The 13,712-nt window shown below is 33.5% G+C and overlaps 2 protein-coding genes and 1 long non-coding RNA gene across 3 annotated transcripts; all 3 read right to left on the bottom strand.

Annotated features, from left to right (window-relative positions):
* Positions 1-227: 227 nt before the first annotated feature.
* Positions 228-5,881, bottom strand: LOC117911629 (B3 domain-containing transcription factor VRN1-like). Its single transcript, XM_034826032.1, has 8 exons — positions 5,825-5,881; positions 4,039-4,211; positions 3,801-3,960; positions 3,307-3,525; positions 3,007-3,222; positions 858-1,413; positions 588-772; positions 228-504 (listed from the first exon to the last, which is right to left on the bottom strand). The coding sequence occupies exons 1-8, from the start codon at positions 5,879-5,881 to the stop codon at positions 271-273; spliced, it is 1,800 nt and encodes a 599-aa protein (XP_034681923.1). The 3' UTR covers positions 228-270.
* Positions 2,809-13,066, bottom strand: LOC117911630 (putative B3 domain-containing protein Os03g0621600). Its single transcript, XM_034826034.1, has 11 exons — positions 12,904-13,066; positions 12,629-12,755; positions 12,065-12,532; positions 11,671-11,883; positions 8,750-8,908; positions 7,291-7,924; positions 7,009-7,214; positions 5,671-6,918; positions 3,566-4,211; positions 3,307-3,479; positions 2,809-3,222 (listed from the first exon to the last, which is right to left on the bottom strand). Exons 1-8 carry the CDS (start codon positions 12,945-12,947, stop codon positions 6,643-6,645), a joined length of 2,127 nt encoding a protein of 708 aa, XP_034681925.1. The 5' UTR covers positions 12,948-13,066; the 3' UTR covers positions 2,809-3,222; positions 3,307-3,479; positions 3,566-4,211; positions 5,671-6,642.
* On the bottom strand, positions 11,453-12,172 carry LOC117910888. Its single transcript, XR_004650819.1, has 2 exons — positions 12,065-12,172; positions 11,453-11,883 (listed from the first exon to the last, which is right to left on the bottom strand). It is a non-coding gene; the product is annotated as an uncharacterized LOC117910888 (long non-coding RNA).
* Positions 13,067-13,712: the final 646 nt, after the last annotated feature.

A 13,712-nucleotide genomic window follows, 5' to 3' on the forward strand; every position in this document is an offset into this window, starting at 1 on the left:
TCAAAAGCCCATTTTCAGCTGTGTATGATATTTTCATTAGGAGACGTCTCCTTGCTAAGGTTTTTTTTTTCTTTTTTCTTTTTTTTTTCTTTAAAAACAATTTATTTTCATATTTTAAATAGTTTATTTCTTTATTAATTTATTATTTATTTTAAAAAAAAAAAATTTACTAAATAAAAAAAATAAAAAAAAGTTTTTTCAAACTTTTGACCAACAATAAACAACTATTCAATATTATTTGGTTTATTCAGACTTTTGAGGTTTTGTTCACTATTGAAATATGGACACCTTCAGCACAGGGTCCTTCCTGTGGACCAGCTCAAAGAAACAGACATATCCTTCTTTCAGATTTTTCTCTTCCACAAAATCCTTCCAACCCTTGCTTAGCATTACAGAACCACGTTGGTGATGAAGGCATTTGAGAGGCCACTGTCCTCCACCAGAATCCCGAAGTTCGATTGACTTCCTTCTGAGATGCTTTCTAGCAAATGCAGCAGGGACATTCTGGAAAAAGCAACAGAAAAGCAACTAAGCCGAGATCAAAGTGCACACATGAGAATATGCAGCAAGAAAATTTAAGGACTGACCAGGAATCTGCTCTCTATGTTATATGGCCTCATGGTAACAGAAAAGGAAGGGTTTGCAGGCTTAGACATTCTAGGAGCATGGAGAATCCTCTCCCTGCCTTCAGTTCTCCCACATATCTTTGGTGAAGGAGTTCTAGCCCTTGTCTTTGCTTCCTTTCTGCCTTCTATTACTGAATCATCTTCATCTGCAGTTGACCAAATTCTGATTTAATGGCCATAGCTAAAGCAATCTGTATGGAGAGGAAAACAATATGATTTTATTAAGCTTACCAGATTCTGTTTGGTTATGATCAAACATTTGGGAGTCCATTTTGTACTTCTTGCTCTCACTGAAACAAACATGCTTTGATTTTGGGCTTTGAAAGGAATCGTCATTTCTGCCATGCTTCATGATTCCCAAGCCTGATTTAAAAGAAGTCTTAGCCGATTTCAAAGAAGTAGGAGCCTGAAATGGAGGGGATGAGCCCAAGATTTCAACAGAAACATCATCTTCCATTTCTTCTTCTTCAGGATGGACTGAAGATCTCTTTCCATGATATTGTTTTTCAGAGCCATTTGAAGGGTTACATGGATAACTAATCTCACAGGTAGTCAAATCAAATATAGAAATTTTGAAATTTGAATTCCCTTCATATTCAAAGACTAAGAAGTACCCAGCAAGGACGGAGTGATGTTCTGCAAATTCTTGCCAACCATCACAAAACCAACAGTTGTTGACAGAAGCCTTTTCCAATCTCACCGGCCAAACATGACCAGTGGGGGTAGTGAGAGTAGCAGCTGCAGTAAGTTCATCCCCAAATATGCCGACAAATTTTGGTGGGATCTTCTGCAGAATGATTCAATAGAATGAATTCAGGGAAAGTTTCTCAACAGAAAATGAATACAGGGAAAGAAGTCTATGAATGGCATAGAGAGGCTTCATGTCATTTCCATGGGCTACCTATGTATCGGTAATAATAAACACTGACAAAATAAGCAAACAAATAACACTTCAATTTTCTTCTACTTTTCTCTATTTTCTCAACAACCAAACAAAGAACAAAAAACAAACATTAAAGGGTATCAAAGAAAACAGAAACAAGAACAGAAGGCTTGCTTGATACTTAATTACCAGCTTCTTGTCATCGGCATTGGAGGGTAAGACTACTTTGAAGAAATGATAAGGCCTCTGTCCTCTGCAGCGGCTTTGCATTGTTCTAGATGGAAGTGTTCATACTGGTCTTTGCCCCTACCTATTCTCACCCAACTCTACAAAATTCCACATAATTATCCATATTTTCTATAAATTCATTAATAAAATTAATATATCTCTACAAACTTTCACATGATTGTGCATATTTTCTATAAAACCCACTGAAAAAAAAAACAATCAATGGTTTTAATTAAGTGATTTTAATTTGTCATTAAGTTCATTTTACTTGAAAAAGATGAAGAATCTATAATAAATTTTTTTAAAATTCTTCACCACATACCTTGGTTAAGTAAATTTTAGATGCAGAGAATTTGAGGCATTTTGAAAAGAGGTTTAATGCCTAGGAATACAAAAAAAATCTTTGAGAAAGTAAGTCAAAGTTGAATCCCAATGTTATAATCCCTTAAGTGAGAGATTCAACCATTTTTGGAAAGGGGGTGTTAGGACACACTTAAGTAAATTTAATGTCAGTTTATTATTGTTATTTCCAAAACAATTTTTTGTTTTTAATTTTTTTGAAAAAAGTTAATTTTTTTTAAACTTAATAATTTGAGTCGAAACATATTTAATATCCTGAAAATATCCTCCCTCATATGCAACCTCGTAGTTGCACTCATAGATTCACAATGTATATCATGCTATCGAACAAGTGATTAAACGATATTAAGTCCTTAAGTTGATTCCCCAAATCAAAGAAAATCAGAATATATAACCACTTAAGCAGTGAAGCTACGCCAAAACCAAAGTTATAGTGACTGAGCTGAAGGATGCTTCATTGGAAGGTTCATATTAGATATGTTATAAGAAAATTATTCAATATCATTATTCTCAAGATCAGTTACCATCATCCTCATTTTCGTTCAGCTTTCAGTATTGATTTGAGAAATATTCTTTTATCAGTGGATTCTTATTCTTAATCTGCTCATCACTCAGTTGGGCTGACTGTACATGGTGATCTTGTTCTTATAAGTAATCTCAGAAACTTTCCTGATCATTATGTAGTCCACAAAAGAAGCCAAAGCAGGGTTGCAGTGAAAAACTTGAAGAAAAATTCAGTGCTCATGCGAATAAGATAACAACTAAAAAAGGGCATAGATTACTGATCAAGCTTGGCAATTCAAAAAGTAACTCGACATGAAATTGTAGTCAGTATGATTTCACATTGAACCAGCAATGCAGAATATTGATTCAGACTTGAGGTTTTGTTCACCATTGAAATATGGACACCTTCAGCACAACATCCTCCCTCTGCACCAGCTCAAAGACACAGACATCTCCTTCTTTCAGATTTTTCTCTTCCACAAATTCATGCCAACCCTTGCTTAGCCTTATGTTTCTGCCTCCGTTCAAAAGGCATGAGAGCAGCCACTGTCTTCCCGTAGAATCCTCAAGTTTGATTGATTTCCTCTTTAAATACTTTCTACCAAATTCAGTAGGCACATACTGCAAAAACAGCATAAATAGAACTTAGCCTCTCTCAAAGCGCATACACATCAGAATATATAGAGACAAAATTAAAGGACTGACCAGGAGTCTGTTCTTATATGGCTTCATGATAATAGTGAAGGAAGGGTTTGCAGGCTTAAGCATTCTAGCAGCATGAATAATCCTCTCCCTGCTTTTAGTTCTTCCACATCTCTTTGGCAATAGAGTTCTAGCATTTGTCTTTGCTTCCTTCCTGTTTTTGATCAATGAGTCCTCTGCACTCAACCAAATTCTGATGTAATGGCCAGTTATTAAAGCAATCTACATGGAGAGGAAAACAATACGATTTTGTTAAGCTTACCACAATCTGTTTGATTATGATTTCTATATTTTGCTTTGGCCTTCCCCAACGATAAGCCATGTGAGTTAAAGATTCTAGAGCTCGATGGATTCAAGTGATCAACCCTAGTTGACTCCACATGATCTTCTATTTTGCACTTCTTGCTTCCTCTGAAACAACCATGCTTAGTTTTTTTATGCTTCTTGCTTCCCAAAGGATTGGAACCTCTTCTGTGTATTTGCTGACCTACACATACATCAAAAATGCCCTCTCTCAAAGAAGTAAGAGGCTGCCATGGAGGAGAGGAACCCAAGATTTCAACAGAAACATCATCCTGCATTTCTTCTTCAGGATGGACTGAAGATTGCTTGCCATTATATGGATTTTGAGAACCATTAGAAGGGTTACATGGATACCTAATCTCACAAGCAGTCAAATCAAATACAGAAACTCTGAAATTTGAAACCCCTTCATATCCAAAGACTAAAAAGTACCCACAACCAATGGAGTGATGTTCTGCAAATTCTTGCCAACCATCACAGATCCAACAGCTGTTGTCAGAAGCCTTTTCCAATCTCACAGGCCAAACTTGACCCATGGGAGTAGTGAGAGTAGCAGAAGCAGTAAGTTCATCCCGGAAAATGTTGACAAATTTTGGTGGGATTTTCTACAGGTATTCCAAATTATGTTAGGGTTCTTTTGTTTCAATAGAATAAATTCAGAGAAAGCTTCTAAAATGAAAATGAATACAGGGAAAGAAGTGTGTGAATGGCATAGAGGCTTCATCTATGTGATGCTAATAATAAAGACTGAGAAAATAAAACAAAAAAGGATTCAAAGTTGGATTCAGCTTCCTAAAAACCAGAAACCCACCACTTAATCTTGAGTCTTAACCTTCGTACAACTGTTTGATAGTGTTTGATTTTTGCTTTTAATTTCCATACAATATAAACAACAGAGAAAAAAAGAACCCAAAAACTTCAATTTTCTTCTACTTTCTCTATTTTCTCCAGACCCAAACAAAGAACCAAAAACAAGGATCAAGGGGTATCAAAGAAAACAGCAAAAGGAATAGAAGGCTTGACACTTAATTACCAGCTTCGTGTCATTGGCATTGGAGGGTAAGACTATCTTGAAGAAATGATAAGGCCTCTGTCCTCTGCAGTGGCGTTGCATTGCTCTAGATTAGTATGGTCTGAAAGCGTTCAGTGTGGTCTCTATCTCTAGATTCTCTAAGGAGCTTTATATAGAAGTGTTGGTCTATACCACCACAGAGCTTTATATAGAAGTGCTTTCAGAAAGTGTTTTTTTGTTTTGGAAAAGTTGAACGATGAGGTAACTGCCGATCTCTTCTCTTAATCTCAACCGTTAAAAAAATGCTTCTTAAAATGAAGATTTTAAAATGCATCCCACAATAAAGATTTTTAAATAATAATGATGAAAGTATAAAAGAATGAAATCAAATATAAGTAATCTTAATATAAAACAATAAAACCCGAATATATACATGATGTAATTTGATCGATCATATTTTTTCATACATAATAATTCTAATTCGGTAGCATTGTTCAACGTTTTTGTTTTGTTTTGAAATTGTTTTCAATTTTGGGAAATATTAATTTTTTTTTTCTTAATTTTGTTATTTGATGTACCTTGTAAATCAATTTGCATGTTTTTCATAAATCACTACAAATTTTCACATGATGCTGCATGTTTACTATAAATTCATCGATAAAAACAATGCTTTTAAAATAGTTAATCTTAATTTATAATTAAGTTAATTTTATGGGAAAAAGATAAAAATAAAAAGTTTTTAAAAACTATTATAAAACAAAATTTTTGTTAAAACCCGAAATATTTTTAACATATTTTTTATGTTTTTAAAACTAATTTTTATTTATAATATTTTATTTATAACATTCTCCATATCTATATAATTATTATTAAAAAAATTCAAAAAATAAATAATATTATTTGAGGACCCTGTTTTCTATTTTTAAGAATGAAAAAAATATTTTTTTATTTATTGTTTTTTAAAAAATAAAATTATTTTAAAAAATAGTTTCCAACACACTTCTTTCCCTGGGGAAAGAAATATTCATTAAATTAGTGATGACAAAAACCACCTGTTAAAAGCACCAATGAAAGAGGCTTTAAAGAGCTTCCCATGTTTCTTTTTCTTCTCTTTCTTTGAGTTCCTTGATTTTGCTTCATCCAGGCAATGCAACCCAGCTTCAAAAGCAGAATTCCTAGGCTTGCTGCCATTGAAATAATTAATACCTGTATCTCAAGTATACCCAGCTTCTGTTCATTGATCATCTGTGTCATTGGCCTCATGATGTTTGCCCCATCAGCCTCATTTGTAAAAGTTCAAGGGTTTTGTTCTGCTGTAACTTCTACCAAGTGTCTGCTGATCTACATATTCATCAAAGACTGTTTAAGAAACAAGAGAAGCAGAATCCAAGACTTGAAGGGTCATCATCATCTTCCATTTCTTCCACATCAAAGAATCCATGATTGAGTTCTTCAAAAATTCTGTAAGTAACTGAATATGGCTGGTTTATTCATCTTGTTTCTTGAAAAATGACAGCTAAAATATCAAAAGAAAATAATTTAGAAAAAAAAAATCAACTATGTTACTGAAAGGAAATATATTCTTGTACAGCAATGTTAAGACATTTGGATCCCACACTATGAAGGTTTTCCAACATATTTTCTTGCCCTATGAAAAAAACAGGTAAAGGATGAAGCTTACAAGTGGCTTCCTTTCATGGTCATTCTTCAACATTCTAATTCCTTCAAACATCAAATATTCGTAAGAAATTAAACAGATGAACAGAAAATAAATACTCAACCTGCTAATATTGATCTCTACTACTGCACTGAGTACTCTCAGTTCTCAAGATTTTTGTCTGCAACTAAGATATGCTATTCTGGTCCAGTCCAATATTTTCATTGATCGGAAAATCACTGTACAGCCCCATTAAAGGCATATATATATATACAGATTTTTAAAACAAAAGAGATACCTGATAAAGCCTAGCAATTCCAAAATTACCGATCATTGGATTTCGAATAAGTTAAGTTCTGCCAGGCCTTCAGTTTGAAGATTGAGTCTCCACTCTTGCATCATCAAGGACACGAAATATGGAAACTTTCAGAACAACATCCTCCATATTGATGAGCTCAAAGACACAAACATCGCCTTCCTCCAAATTATTGTCCTTAACAAATTCAGTCCATCCCTTACTTAATTTAACTCGACTCTCCCCAGAAAGGCATCGAACATGCCACTGTTTCCCATCAGAGGTCTGGAGTTTGATGAATTTTGAGACCCCATTGAGATACTTTTCTGCAAACCTGGATGGCATATGCTGGCCAACCAAAAAGAGTGTCATCGAATAAGAATTTTTTCAAAGTGAAATTGATAGTCCATGTATAGGGCATCCAGTTCAATAGCTCACCAGGAGGAACCTCTCATGCACATAGGATCGTCGCAAGATAACCCTGCAGAATGGATTACTAGGCTGGAACATTTCTGCGGCATGAAGTGCCCTCTTCTTTTCCTCCATTGTTACAACTCTCCACCTCTGCTTTGAAGTTTCCGCAGAAGTTTTAAGGTCAGGCATTTCTACTTCATCTTTGTGTTTGGCTGATGATTCATTTGCATCTGCATTTTTATTCAATTACTGATGAGAAAATTCATTTCTAGAAGCATTGGATGCAAGAGGAACTAAAGAGATTACCAGGTTCATTTCTTTTCCTTTTTGATTTGGTTCTATATGTTTTTCCATTTGCTTCATCCAAACGAAGCAATCCCACTTCACATTCAGAATTTGTTAGCTCACTGCTGTTGAATTGAATGCCTATGTCTCGGGTAGACCGAATCGTGACTTGTAAATTATTAGCATCTTTTGCCAGATGCAAATTTTCATTGTAATTTTTACCAAGGGGTTGCTGATCTATGCATTCATCAAAGACTTTATTTCTCAAAGAAACAGGAGAAGCAGTACCCAAAATTTCAACAGAGTCATTATCATCATCATCATCATTCATTTCTTCCCCATCAGATGCAGGACATTGCTTGCCATGGCTGGTTTTCTCAGAATTTCTAAGATTATTAGATGGATAGTTTATCTCAGAAGCAGTCAAGTCAAATATGTTAACATTGAAATTCGAATTTCCTTCATATCTGAAGATTAAAAAGTACCCAAGACGGATAGAGTAATATTCTACAAATTCATGCCAGCCATGGTAGAACCAGAACTTGTTGTCAGCTTTCGTTAAACCCACATACCAAACACCACCATTGGGAAGAGTAAGAGTTATAACAGCAGAAAGTTGATCCCCAGATTTCTTGACAAACTTCTGTGGGATCCTCTGTAAGAACCCAAAACATGTTAGGCTCTGTTCATCTCAGTGGAGATGAAATCAGGGGAAGAAAGTCTATGATGAGAATTACACACTAAGAATGTACAAGAAAATATGGCATAAAAAATATAGATAATGAAATTCCCAAGAAGCTTCACGTTCATTATCAAATCAAAACCACCCAACAGAGTGCTGCATGCATAACCATAGGAAAGAGTTTTCTTAATGCATGTCAAGAACATTAAGGCTATGTTTGGTTCCCGGAAAGTACAAAGGAAAGAAAAAAAATGCTCATGTTTGATTCTCCTATGAAAAATATCAAAGAAAATCAAATATAATTAAAACTAATTAAAAACTTATGTATTTTTAAATTATTTAATCTTTATATTGAAGAGTTAAAATAAATAAAATGAGTTTGAAGTAACAAAAAAAATAATTTATCAACTTTTAATCTATTTTTTTATTTTCTTTCACTTTTTCTTTCCTTCTACTTTTACTTTGTATTTTATTTCCCTTACATTTTTCCTCAAATTTTCCGAGAACCAAACATAGCCTAAGAGATTTCTACCCTAGACCTAAAACAAGAAGGACTCTCCGATCCACCCAAGAGGAAGGAAAATTATTGAACCCTATTTTCAGGGAAAACGATATTTCAATATCACGTTTCTAACCCAAAAAGATTTCATCCTTCAATGCTGACATACATGCAATCCAAGAAACCCACATTTCATGCAGATTCCAACAATTTAGACCAAATCAAAACCTAGATCACCCAAATCCCTTCATATAAATATATAGAGAGAGAGGGCAAGAAGAGCAAATAGTTGGTGCTACCAGTCTCTTGGCCTGTAGAATGGATGAGACAATGAGCTTGTAGAAAAGCAAAGACCTCGTCGGCTGAGAACTGGGCCGGCGACAATGGCTATGGTCAAGTGTTTCCTGCTCCGGCATTGTTACTTCCGCCGGAAAATTCAGACCATCTTTGGTGCTTTGCTCTCAGTTTAAGAAAAGCGTGCTCTTCTTGATCAACGGAGGTTTGGATTTGTATTTTCTAAAAATAAAATAATAAATAATAACTTGTATATTTTCCCAACGTCCTCGTCGTGTCGTGCGTTGTGGGATTCCACTCCTCTTGTTTACACAACTTATGCGTGGCATGTCATGGGATTGTAGCCTAAAGTTGTTTGGGTTCATTTGGAATATTTAGACGATTGGGTATTAGTCATTATAAATTATATCATAATTGATCTCCGATCTCGATTTATTTAGTCTTATAAGAGGTGTTTATTTATTTGATCTTATAATCTCATTGCATACTTAGTCTTGTGAGGGGTGTTTAACCATTTAATCTTGTAGTCTCAGATATAACAAAGACGTTTTTATATGAAGGATATTTGTGATATCCCACATTAAAGAAGACTAAAAGTTCTTTACGTTATATAAGTATAGATTCTTTTTAATCATGTACATGTGTTCTAAAGTTGTAAGATTTAAACTCAAAAGTAATAAGATTGGATATGAGTTTTTATAAGTTAAAATATGTCTATTAGATTAAGAACATTTTTCCATAATCGGGACATCATAGACATCATAATATGAATTTAAATGACATTTGAGTTAATTATTACGAGATTCATTATCCAATTCAATTTAATTAATACCAATTTTTTTCAAAATGGTTAAGAATAACATGTTATTAATTGTATAATAATTAACTATATATTATGACAAAAAATTAGTTTATTTAGATATTTAGAAAAAAAATGAATTAAATATATTTTCATTATTTATTTCAAATCAAAATTTGTTAACTCTTATCATCTTTAAATATTGTTATTTATTTTTAATAAAAATATAATTTATGATTTTATTAAAATATTAATATCCATGTATTTGATAATATCTATTAAAATATTATCATCTCTCCTAAGATTTTTATTTTATTTTATGTTTTTATTATAATATATATCATTCATATCTTACTAAAATTATCATTAAATTATTTATGTAAAAACAATTATTATCCAGTTATTTTAGATTTATTTCTTATAATTTAGTCCTTATTTTGAAATTTATATGAATTTTTAAAATCCTATAATTCATTATTAAAATTTCACAACCTTTTGTTGTAAAAAAAGGTTATGATTAAGAAAATTATATAATTTGGAGTTGTACCAAAAGATTCAAGTATTTATCAACCAACTCACAAACTTCTTTGGTGGTTGTTTTGGAGCAAGAATTAAAAAGAGGAAAATAGAAGTAAAAAGCATGTTCTTTTTAAATGCACAACTATATGGGCTTTTTGTTTGAAATTAAAAATCGATTTGATAGTGATTTTAGAAAATAATTTTAACCTTTTAGTATTAAATTTTTTTTATTAAATAAAGTGTTTACTAAGTGCTAAAAAAAATTAAAAACGTTTTATAAAATTATTATCAAACAAACTTTAAATAAAAAAACAAATACAAATGTAAAGATTTTCATTATGTGTATATAATGAATAGTGGTAGTTGACAAGAGTTATTTGATCCAAACGATCAAACAATTAAAAAAAAATCTATTAGAATAGAAGAAATCAATAAAAAAAAAAGTCCCTTGAGATCATACAAATTAATGAAGAATGAGGAGGTAGGAGAAATTAGAGAAACTTTAGTGGTATATAATGAGATCCGTTTATAATCAACAAAATGCCGATACTTATACCACCAAAGCTAACGAGGACTAAAGTTAATGAGGATATTGATAATTGTGCTCAAATCAATGGCAAGACCATCAAGAACATGTATAGAGATAACTTATAACACATGTAATATTTCTATCAAGCCTTATCCTTTTTTTTTTAGGTTCATAAAGCTAATGAGGATATTGATAATTATACTCGAATCAATGGCAAGACCATCAAGAACTTGTATAGAGATAACTTATAACACATGTAATATTTCTATTAGGCCTTTATCCCTTTTTTAGGTTCATTAGGGTTGACGAGCTTTTATCCTTCCGGTTATCTTGGTAAAAATTTGATATCTTTATTTCCATCTTAGCAAAATATAAATATGTATTTTTTCCATTCTCTTATTAGCTCTTATTTGGGATGCACAATTTTGTAGAAGGTAGGTAGTGTTAGTAATTGGTTTCATAGAAAAGAAGGAATAGTGTATATTTTTCATAGGAGATTTCCTAAAAACAAGTAGTCAGATTCTCCTCGGATGATATCTATAAGAATAGTAGTTAAAAGATGACATTTGTGTCTATAATGTCCTTGTCCTTTATATAGAAATTAATGGAAGTTATTGAATAGCCTATTTCTTGCATGCAAGAACCGAAGAAAGAATGCTTGCTTAGTAGAGGGAAAAAAATACATCAAGGATTCACCATTTTCTGTGAATAACTCATGGAAGTATCTTCTCATTTGAGCCAAAATAGACATATATAACACAATCAAGGAGACTGTTTTTGTATGCAAAAATGGTCTTTTATGTGCACAGAAATCTACTCAACTCAATTCACTTGCTAATAAAACCAGTAACAAACCAAAAATTCATCCCATACAACATCATGTTGCAAGACTGAATTTCTTTCAGTGGCCCATTAACAAAGATCATCTGGCCATTGTGGATGAAGTCATTGTAAAGGTGAAAAGCCACAATTTCACAAACCCAAAAATGACATAACTGAGAAACATGAGAGGGGATCATCATCAGAGCTTTCAATACTGCATATATGCTTCACTTCTTGCTCAATCATAAAACATGGACCTGCATTACATTTTTTTCAACAAGCTCAAATCGGCAGGTGCCACCTTGCTTGAGACTGTTTTCACGTACAAAGGTACTCCACCCTCCAGACAAGGAATGTCTTTTTGCATGGTAGATGCAGTTCACTTCCCAAGTTTTCCCTGCTGAGTTCCTGAGGACAACCTTCAGCTTTGCTGGGGGAAAGTGTGAGTGAGAGAAGGCTTTGGGAATGGTCTGCATGAAAAACATCTAATCAGTAAACTACTCATGAACACGATATTTCTTTTTCCATACATACATTTGACTGAATCTCAAGCAACTGCAAGTTTTTTCTAAGGATGAAGGTGGGCATTTTACAGAAGATTAGTTTCTGATGATTTAGCAGAAAGAAAAACCACTTAGAAAAGATACCCACCAGGAGAAAAGATTTCTCCACACAGGACTTGGTCATGAGACACTCAAAGTAAGGAAATTTGGAGGTGAAAGACCTAGTTTTCTGAGTCCTTGAACTTTCAACAGAACTTTCAACAGGGCCCTGCAGGGAGCCAACTGGGTATTTCCTTGGCCTACCCCGAGACCGTTTTCCACTACTGGCTCCTGTTTCTTCTTCTGTTGGGTTATCAGAGATGGGGGCCGATCTTTTGACTCCATTCTTCTCGAAAATTTTGACTTGGAAACGCATATCCCCATCATATATAAAGACCAAGAACTCATCGTCCCCTAAGTTGTTCTCTCTCATAAACTCCTTCCACCCATCCTCAAGATAGGTCCCATTTGGATTCTTCCACACTGTAACACCCCAATGGCCACCGGAAGAACACGTTAGGGTTGCTCTATCGGAGACGTCTCCAGCCAGATGCTTGATGAAAGCTGGAGGGATCCGCTGCAAGGTCATAAAAGATCAAAGAACAAGAAGATAGAACAATCTCATTGTTGGGTCACATGCAAAGATTCAGATAATGAGAAAAAGAGGAATTACCAAATGCTTCTTGACATCTTCTCCACGGATGATCTTAAAAAAGTGAGGCCTATCATCTTCAATCCTCATTCTTTTGTTCTCCAAGATTTGCCTATTTGAAGTTTGCATCTTCTTGTTAAGGGGCTTCCTGAAACTCAGAACCAAACAAATGAAAAAAGCAGACTTCTGGCTTCTGGGTTAGGGCTTGACCGTTTGAACTTGTAGCAGGAAAAAGAACCAGACAAATGAAAAAGGCAGGAAACAATTCCTGCAGTTGGCTCCAGCTACAAGCTTACCAATCTAAAAAAAATGGGTTTGCATTAAAATGGAAGATTCCCATTCCTGGTATCTGAAAAATGACAGATATCCGAAACCTGCATTGATTCCAAAAGTCTACTGCTTTTTCAGAGCCATTGATCACTGTACATGATTCGGTGATGCTGAGATTGATCTCGATCTGATTCTCTGCAACATGGGTTGTAATTTGTTTCTAGTGAATAAGTGTTTCAAAAGGAAGAAAATTCTATAGTTTTAGTTTTAAATGCCTCTGGTTTGACTGAGGAAAGAAGTCCCAAAACTTTTGAAAAACTCCTCGAGTTTACATACAAAAAGGCTAAGAAAAATTTCAAAGAGATGAAAGGAAAAAAAAAAAAAAACTGAGGATAAATAGGAAAAAAGAGATTTCAAATTTAGAGGTTATAAAAAGTTAAATAATTGATCTTCTTTCCATACTTCAAAATTTGGTCAACAATTTTAAATGGTCAACATTCATCTACCTTAACCGTGGGATAATTTTTGGTTAGAATTTGATACCTTTTTTAAATTAAAAATTTTAAAATTAATAAATTAATCTTCGTAATGTAATATACATTTCAATTTTAGGTATTACAATTTTACATATTACAAACACTCCCCTCATATAAATATAACATTTTCGTTATGTCCCACAGGTTTATGAGACATAATAGAGAAACACTTCTTATGGAGTCAAATAAACACCCATACCGAGTTATGTTTCATACTATGGGATCAAATAGACAAACACCTTTCACAGAGTCAAATAAACCCTCTGATACTATTTGTAATAATCTACACCTCCAACTGT

The sequence above is a fragment of the Vitis riparia genome, chromosome 3 (genome assembly GCF_004353265.1).
Source record: "Vitis riparia cultivar Riparia Gloire de Montpellier isolate 1030 chromosome 3, EGFV_Vit.rip_1.0, whole genome shotgun sequence".
Classification (NCBI taxonomy): domain Eukaryota; kingdom Viridiplantae; phylum Streptophyta; class Magnoliopsida; order Vitales; family Vitaceae; genus Vitis; species Vitis riparia.